At 45.0% G+C, this 8,860-nt stretch overlaps 3 protein-coding genes across 16 annotated transcripts in view; 1 reads left to right on the top strand and 2 right to left on the bottom strand.

The window, feature by feature from the left end:
• Nucleotides 1-8,860, top strand: part of MOB3A (MOB kinase activator 3A) — a 337,768-nt gene that overhangs the window by 193,882 nt on the left and 135,026 nt on the right. The window lies entirely within an intron of this gene.
• UQCR11 (ubiquinol-cytochrome c reductase, complex III subunit XI) lies at nucleotides 76-5,117 on the bottom strand. Its single transcript, XM_078379088.1, has 4 exons — nucleotides 5,103-5,117; nucleotides 2,160-2,386; nucleotides 1,157-1,298; nucleotides 76-354 (listed from the first exon to the last, which is right to left on the bottom strand). Exons 1-3 carry the CDS (start codon nucleotides 5,115-5,117, stop codon nucleotides 1,178-1,180), a joined length of 363 nt encoding a protein of 120 aa, XP_078235214.1. The 3' UTR covers nucleotides 76-354; nucleotides 1,157-1,177.
• TCF3 (transcription factor 3) overlaps nucleotides 3,967-8,860 on the bottom strand; it is a 54,543-nt gene continuing 49,649 nt past the window's right edge. For all 14 annotated transcript variants that reach the window (XM_020780831.3, XM_020780835.3, XM_020780838.3 and 11 more), the window contains exons 19-20: nucleotides 8,705-8,849; nucleotides 3,967-7,851 (exon numbers count right to left, since the gene is read on the bottom strand). In XM_020780831.3, coding sequence (XP_020636490.3) covers nucleotides 8,707-8,849 — 143 coding nt within the window. In that variant the 3' untranslated portion in view covers nucleotides 3,967-7,851; nucleotides 8,705-8,706. The remainder of the gene's footprint in view (nucleotides 7,852-8,704; nucleotides 8,850-8,860) is intronic.

Genomic DNA, 8,860 nt, shown 5'->3' with positions numbered 1-8,860 from the left:
CAAAACAGGTTTGTGGGGAGGGAAAAAAATCAAATTGAATCACAAAGCATGCACAAACCACACAGAGAAGCCAGGTTCATGTCTCCCCCAAGCTCCAAAGCTTTATTTCATAGCTGGATGATGTTCATTCATGCACCACACTCTGCCACTGCAATTGAGGGGGCTGTGAAACATCCATACACTGAAAGAGTTTTTATTGGATCCACAGATCATCAAGTTGCATTTCCCTGCGGAGGATATGGAGAGTGGGATAAACATAGCCACCAAACCCTTCTTGGACAGTGGCACTTGGAGGTTTCAGAGATCAAAAGCTCTGCGGACGGAAAAAAAGGAACTGCTCCATCAGACCGCTGCCTGGAAGGTGTGGAAGAAAAAAAAAAGGCATCAGAAACAGGTAAGAATTATATTTACTTGGTATACCTTAAATGCTAGGAGAAATTAAAGGGAGCAGAAAAAAGGCCAAATAAGAGATAAACTGATTCCATAAAGGAAGCTCAGACCCCAGAAATCCTTTACAACGACCTTGAGTTTACAAGAGCTGAGTATAACTACATCACAATAAATCTTATTTTCCTTTAAGATTCCTCAATATTTGGTTTTTGTTTGGTTTTGTTGAGCCCACTGGCACAGACTAACAAAGCTCCCTCTCTGGAAAAATTAAAAGGGTATGATTTGTCAGCTGCCGAAACCATCCCTCATGGTTTGTTGCTGGCTTACAAACTCAGGTTTGTTTAAACCATGACATCCAAACCATGGTTTGTCTCCCTCCTTACTCTAAAAATGGATAAAAGAACAAGAGAGGGAGAAAAAGCAAGCTGAAATGGGGGAAACGAACCAGTTTCTCTGTTGTGCAGCCTGTGGTTTGAGCAAGCCATGGTTGTTCTGTCTGTCCTGGGTGTTTGGAGAATGATTAACACAAACCATGATAAGCAAAGAGGGTTGAGCTATCTGGTAGCTAAATGTTTAGTTACCAAATGTAGGCTTTGCAGTTGTTTTGCTTCGTGATTTTGTGTTGAGCCTGTGAACCCCCTGTGCCAAGATTTGGCGGTGATTTTTCTTAGCGGGGGGGGGGGAACCAAACCACTTTCCCTTCTCTGGCTCCCAATTTCTACCAAGGTGTCCTTTTATTTCCCCCCCAACTTCCCTGAAAACCCACCCTGTGGGGCAGTCCGCCAGCTCAGTTGTCGGTCTTAAATTTCCCACCGATCCACGGGACGTACTGCAGAACCAGTTTCCAGTCGGTCATCCACACCACGGCAACTGCAGTCATGGAGCTCCACGTGGCCACAGTTGGGGACCTGTGGGGGGGGGGAGGAAAGGGAAAACAGAGGTCTACCAAAACCAGAGGCTTTCTTTAAACAAAAATTATTATTTTGTTTCTTTTAACCAAAATAAAAATGGGGCTGTCTCAAGCCCTTCCGTGACATTTCCTAGCGCCTATTTTCCTTAAAAGGCTGGTGGGCAGCAAGAAGAGCAGGCTAGTGCCTCCCCAAAAAAGGGGATGGTCCCCCCTCCCATTCTCTTAGCTTCTTCCGCAGACCTTTAACCCCCCCTCCCAAAAGCAAAAATACTTTGCAGCTTTTGAGGCCACCACGTTCACAAATAAATTTATAGCCATATGTGCTTTGGAAGCCAAGATTCTGTTGGGGGGAGGGGAGTAGGGGTCACAGATTTCCCCCACCCACCCTGGAAACTGGGGGGGGGGGGCTTTGGCGGGGAAAGGGAAAAGAACTACAGCGAATCAAAAATCAATCAGGATCTGTTTCCTAAAGGCTGTCCCATGTTGGAAGCAACCTGAACAAAAAAAGGGGTTAGGGTGATCCAAAAATAAAATAAAATACAGTAAATCAATCCAGAAAGAGCTGAGCCTCGTGCAAAGGCCGGGGAGGGGTGGGGTAACCTCCCCCCCCAAGAGGCAATAAATGTTTTTTTAAAGGGATCATAAATAAATAAATGAGTGAAAAAGCTCCCCCTATCCCAAAAAAGAGGATTTTAGGGGAAGGGAAGAAGCAGGAAGCTAAACTGCAGGGAAAAGATGTTGGGGGGTAGGATAAAAAGGAGAGCTGCAATTGAGGGGGGTTCAACTTGGGGGTAATCCTTCCCCCCAAAATACAATACTGGGAGGAGCTAACCCCACGCCCCGCCCCGCCCCGACTCACCAGTGGCGGAAGAGCTGGAAATAACGAGGCCCCATGAACTTCATTAGCTTCATGCTGAGCCCAAAGTCACCTTCCCGTCTGCGCAGGCGCGGCAGGTGCCGGCCCTCCCCTCTTTTTAACGAAGATTGAGTCCCGCCTCCAGGGCGCGCAGGCGCACTCTGCCCGCTGGTGGTCTGGTTCTCCGACGGCGACACCTGCTCCTCTTCCGGCCGCCCTCTAGGTGCGTTCTGTCCTCGGAACGCATGCGCTCCGCGCCTCGCCCGTGCCCTTTCTCCCCGCCCCTACGGCGCACGCGCAGCGCTCGCGGATGCCTCCATCAACCCACCGCCGGCCTATGGAAGGACCCCACGAGAGGGCGGCGCGAACGCTAGGGTGGGGCTGTCCATCTCGCTGCCTGATTGCAAGTAACATAGGGGTGACGGCATCGTTACTTTTCGATAGTACGCCTCCCAGAATGCTCAAAGAAAAAAAAAATCCCAAGGCAGAATTCCAGAGCCTGGAAGTTACTTTTCCGGACTACAAACCCCAGAATCCATACCCAGCAGAATAGAAAGCTTAGACTCGCCCCCCCGCCGCCCCAAACTCCCAGCCCCCTAATTCAGAACTTGGAAACGGTCCACCAACAACTACATACAAATCCCCAAATCTCTGGGCAGCTGGGGATTCTGGAAGCTGTAGTCCAAAATTATCATAATATTCCCAACCACTAAATTCTCTCTGTCCATCCCTTTTAAATGATATAGTACTGTATACTGTTACTTTTCTACTGAGAGTCCTCGGTTTGAAGGCAGAAATAAAGAACTTGTCCTGCTTTTCGACTCTGACTCCCATGAGCTGCAGCCAAGGGTCAAGCAGGATAGGGAATGTAGTCTGGCATCTCTAGGCTTCCCCTGGTTCACTTGAACCTTTAAAGATAATGCCTAAAAAAGGAGGGCCGAGACCCCTTGCGTGGCCGAACTGCAGTAATTTATTTTTTTGTTTGATTGATTTCTATCCCACCCTGGTAGCCGAAACCAACATCATTTTCTTTTCACTCTGGCAAGATTAAATTATTGTGCAAATACAGTCAGCACATGCAAATCAGAATGTGCCAATTTTACTGAGACTGGACTAAACCGCAGAAGCCTGTGCTGCAGGGTCAGAAGACCAGCAGTCGTAAGTTCGAATCCACGCAACGGAATGAGCACCTGTCGCCTGTCCCAGCTCCCGCCAACCTAGCGGCTTGAAAGCATGCAAATGCGAGTAGATAAATAGGGACCACCTCGGTGGGAAGGTAAACAGCGTTCTGTGTCTAAATCACACTGGCCATGTGACCATGGAAAGATTGTCTTCGGACAAACGCTGGCTCTATGGCTTGAAGAGCGGGATGAGCGCCGTCCCCTAGAGTCGGACACGACTGGACAAAAATTGTCAAGGGGAACCTTTACCTTTTCATGTTTTATGGTATTTGTGTGTGTTGTATACTTTCCTGTTATTTCCATATACCAAACTGCATTCATATCTTGCACTTATTTTTCCGATTTCTGTCCGTTTCCCCCTTGCACTTAATATTTTCTCCTTTAAAAATAATGGTGTGCAGTTTTATTACTCTCTTGATCTTGATTATTTTTCTAGCATAAGCAAACATGGTTTATATGAAAACATAATAAGGATTTAAATTAAAACAATATAACACAGGAGTTTCCACATTGCCTTCTTTCTAATACTGTATTCAGAAAATATTCCTATTTTTTGTCCAATAATATATAGTCCAGTTTTGTTGCCCAGGAAGGGCAAAATGGAAGCAAAAGGCTTAGGCACCCCAAAGGAAACTTAGTACAAGGTAAAACCTTTATTACAACTTTTTCATTGATAGGTATACAACATCTGAAAGACAGATACAGGGGAGGGGCGGAAAACAAAAAAAGTAATATTGTTATAAAATGTCACATTTATTGCTACATTACTGTTATATACAAGACAGTTCTCAAAATTCTACTTTTAAAAAAGTTAAGGATTATTTAAAAATTCCAAATAATCCAGCCAGCTGTTTTTTTTATTTTCTTGACACTTGTATAAAATTATTATTATTTCTTTTTTCTTTTTTTTTAAAAAAGGAACACAATCCATATCTTGAGGCACTCGGAAACACAATTTAACCCCCCCGTGCTCCCCCAATTCCAGAAATTGTGATTCAGTCCAAAAAATGTTCCCCATACTACCCCCCTCCCACAAATACTTTTTTTCTGTTTTCCTTTTTTTAAATTGGGGTTAGGCATATTTTTTATATTTATATTTATATATATATATATTTATACTATATATATATCTTTCAAAACTATAATGTGTATCTGATTTAATAACAAGGTTTTCAGCCAACTAGGTGCAGCTGGATTTACACAAAGGCAGCAAAAGAAGGAAAGAATGAATGAATGAATGAACGAACGAACGAAACAAAGAAACCACCAAGACCCCAATCCAAATAAAGTTGAGACTGTAGCCCCCCAAAAAAGAAAGCAAAGGGACTTCAGCTGATGTGTTCATATCTGTGAGACACCATCTAGCCGGATGGTGGCTGCCGCCACCTCCCCCCCGGCTGCAAGAAAAGGACCCATTTTTAAATTTCATTTTTTAATATATATATATAAACATCCCACAACAAAAAAAAACAAACCCTCAAAACAAAGTTAAGAGGTATGCCTCCCCACCCGTCCTAAAAAAATATATCTTAATGGGAATCAAGTTACATTTTGTTCTGCACTGCTTGACCCCTATATATTTTTTTTAACTAAAACGTTATTTTTTTTCTATGATGCTGTTTCTCCTAAGACTTTTTTTGTCGTCCCTTTTTGACTCCTAAAACCCCATCGTCCTTCACCCTCCCCACCAAAACGAAAAACAAAACCATCTCAAGATTTTTTGGGGGGTGCCATCTTCTGTTACAAACCTAAACTGGTTTCAAACCTGTTTCCTTGCCATTTCGAAGCTCCTGGAAGCAGGGGGTCAGGATAATATAGGTCTAAGAGAGTGGGCCCACAGAGGGTGGCCAGTAATGCTTCCCCCACCACAAAAATTATCCACACCTTCATGAAACAGCAGGACTTCTTCCCCAGTTACAACAGGTTTGAAACTGGTTTAGAGCTTGTAGTGTAGACACCCCGTTAGAAACCCTTCCCCATCAACAGAAGACCTGCAAACAACAGAAAACAAAACGAAACAATGAACAACTTAAAAAAGGAAGGAGGGGAAACTAGTGTGTGTGTGTGTGTGTGTTTAAGCAGGTTAAAGAGATCTGGCGTTAAAATAAGGTTCTCCCATTTCTCACCTTGCAGAGATATTTAACCAGAGCAGTGGTGGGGTTGGAGAAATGAGCTCGCTTTTGTATCTGCATGGAATTTTGCTCATCGGGACTCAACCAGCCCTCTTGGTCTCAGGGAGGCTCTTATGGTGTTGTCTCAAGAGATTTCCTCCTCTTCTACTCCCGAGGAGAACTTTCTCCAGTTTTCTAGCTTGGTGCAGATGTGCCGACGCAAGGGTGAACACCCACATCTGCAGTCAGAAACTGAGACCACTGAAGCTGATACCTACAATGGCTTCACTAATCGTAGGTACCAACTCTTCCCCCTTTTCCGTGTGGGAGACTAAGGCTGTGGCCCAGGCAGAAATTCTTCAGGTCTGGCCAGATGAATCCCCAGGAGGTCCCCTTTTTCTGCCAGGCTTTCTTTCTTCAAAGAATCAGCTATGTTGGGTGGGGAGGTCAACGAGACGCTTGGCATTCCCTCTCTAATTTCTCCCCAGAACCTCGCTGTTTGTAGACTCCGGGGGCCCATGACCCAGCCTCAAATCCATGCCTCTCCCCAGAAGCCATGTCCGCAGGCACAGAACACACCTTCCTCCCTTTTGGGCTGCAACGTGGGAGCACAAAGGAACGTAGCCAGTGGGTGAATCTGCCATCAAACCCCTCCTTCCCATCTGGGACTGATGCAAAGAGACTGAGACTGAACCTTGCAGGCAACAGAGGGGAACGAAGATTCGACCAGCTTTCTCTCCGAGAAAGGGAATCCATGTGTGCATGTGAATACAGGATGCAGGGGAGACCAAACCGCTCCAAACATCCATTGGGAGATGGGACCTTGACCAGCCGGTGGCGGTTCTTCCAATCTTCCGGACCACAACAGCTGAGCTTATGTCTTCTGAACAAATCCGTCCTGGTGCACGGTCGGTACCAGATCATTTCCTTTGAAACATATTGCAACAGAGGGGATTCACCTGTCATGCATATCTTCCTCGGAGGGGGGAGGGGTTGCTTTTGCTGGATGCGGCCGCTTTTGTTCTCTCTCTCTCTTTTGGTCCAGAGTGCATCTTTTCATTTTGTTCTGCCTCCAAGCTGATTGATAGCGTTGGAACTTTTTGTCGTTCTTGTTTTTCTTGGCTCCCAGCTTTCCTGCCTCTTGTTCCCCCCTTTGGATCGCTCCAGGGCATGAAGAAAAATGTGCCTTTTGAAGGCAGAATCTATGTCCTTTTTCTTTGCACCCGCTTCTTTTCAACATCTGGGTTGTCCAGGACACGCGATGGGCTGGTTTTAGGGCGGTCTTCCATTAAGACCCGCACCCTACAGCACCGAGGAAGCGAACTTCTTTCTCCTTATAATCCCTTTGCCTCCCCTTAAAAAGGGGCCACTGTACTTTTTAAAAAATTCCACGTCTAGAGGGAGATGGAAGAGAGCATAGCAAAACCTAAGACTTTTAAAGCATCTTTTAAAAAGATTTTGGGTCGCAACGCTGGATAATTCCGTTGTCAACTTCTCCCAAAACCCTTCCGTATCCAAAGACATTGAGTGGAAAAGAGATAAAACCAGTACATTCTGTTCTTTTTTTTTCATATATAATGGAAGTCACCAGCCAATTATGGACATTTATTAGCCCTGCCTTGCTGAATCCACCTTAACAGCTTTTCCAGAGCTGAAATAACAACACACAAGTCCCATTGACTCTTCTTTTTCGGTTCCTCTGTTTCTTTTCGAACATCTGGTCTCTTCGTACAAACCTTTTTTTAAAATAATATTTCAGGTTGATCTTATTTCAAAAATAATATGCAACGTGAATGATAGAAACAGCAGCAGAAAAAAAAATCAAGCATGGGGAAAAAGTCTCTCTCTTTTTACACATTTTTCCGTTGTTGCTTACAAAACATATATGCAAAAGAAGCTCTTTTTAAAAAAACAAAACAAAACCCAAAAGGCATTACTATGTTTGTTCTACGTTAAAAAAATGATCATAACTAATGTTCTTTTTTTCCCACCCACCCACCCATCCAAAACAGAAAGACAAAGAAAAATAATAAACGCATAGGCACAATTTTGTTTTTCCTGCTGGCCTTTTGTGAACAAGCCACTTGTATTTTTTAAAAAAAGATCCCCCAAGGATATGTATCAAGAGTTCCACAATATACACTTAAGGCAAACTTTGCAGTTGGTTTTGTGTATGTTTTTCTTCTCTTATTCTGATTTGACAACGTCGTTGCTTTTCTTTTCAAGTTCCTTCTAGCAAGCTGATAAGTCCGTTGCCGTGCGTCGGGTATTTGAAACAGGGCTGCGCAGTTTTTGCTTCGTTTTTGGTGCAGACACACGTCGGGGCATGTGTTTGCATGTGAGTCAGTAAAATGCCTTTCCCTTCTTCCTTGCGGACGTCTGCTCCCCACGTAAAGTAAAAACCTGCAAAGAGACAATCCGTTAACTATTTTATTTATGAGCGCTGTTTATATTCAATCTTTTCCCTCACGGAGCTTGGAAATCACATGTCAGGGAGCAGCGATGTCACACCATACCTTTGAAAAATTGTGTGACTTTATTTTAGCCTTTTATTATTTGGATTGTTTTAATGGGCTTTGCGGATTAGAATTCCTTTCCAGCCGGTGAGCTGCCTGGATGGCAGTTTGGCTATGTTTTAAGTGGAAAGGCAGGAGGGATAAAGAGATCGAAGTATTATTTATCACTTTAATTTATACACTGCCCCATCCGTGCTGAAGCACTATTTTGGGCGGCTTACAAGCCGTTAAGATCACACAGCACAAACACTCAAGACTACATGGCAACACAAAGGCCAAAAGAACAGCATTAAAAAAACAACATTTAAACCCATGGCGCCCAAACAGATTCGCCAAATGCAACAGGACAGGAGGCGAGGCCTTGAACTGGGGTTGACGCGAAAGTCCTCCCCTTTCAACGGCCCCCTAAATGAGGACAGAAAGGGGGCCAGGCATAAGCTCCTTGGCAAGCCAATGGCACCACCTCGGTGCTCCTGCAGAGAAGACCCTGCCTCTTGTAGGTGACTTTTGGGCCTCTCTTGGGGTGGCTTACCTGGTGGATCGAGCCGATGACCCTGGGGAAAGACCAGATAACGTGGTCCCAAACCCTGAAGGGCTATAGACGTTGCAATTATATTTTTACGTTTGCAAGAGGCACAGGATAGAGACACGCTCGTAAGGGGTCGCTTGAACAGGTCCCCTTCTCCCCTTCCAAGGGGAGCAAAAACCCACCCCATTCAACAGATGCCTTGAAAGGTTACCTTTACATATGTCCTACAGGGTTGTGTCCTTCGCCCAGACCCGGATGAGAGGCTGAAAGGGCCATCTGGGGGTCCCCCACGACGCCAGACACTTTCTCTTCCTCACGACGCTTCAAACAAGCTGCCTTGGGGTTCAGATTGCGTTCTGTTGGGGGT

The sequence above is a fragment of the Pogona vitticeps genome, chromosome 7 (genome assembly GCF_051106095.1).
Source record: "Pogona vitticeps strain Pit_001003342236 chromosome 7, PviZW2.1, whole genome shotgun sequence".
NCBI lineage: Eukaryota > Metazoa > Chordata > Lepidosauria > Squamata > Agamidae > Pogona > Pogona vitticeps.
The sequence above is the reverse complement of the archived record's forward strand: the minus strand, read 5'-3'. Positions and strand labels throughout refer to the sequence as shown.

Coding starts and splice junctions, on each gene's coding strand:
- UQCR11 (XM_078379088.1), bottom strand. Junction 1,299..2,159: donor TTCCAGCTCTTCCGCCACTG/GTGAGTCGGGGC, acceptor CCCCCCCCACAG/GTCCCCAACTGTGGCCACGT.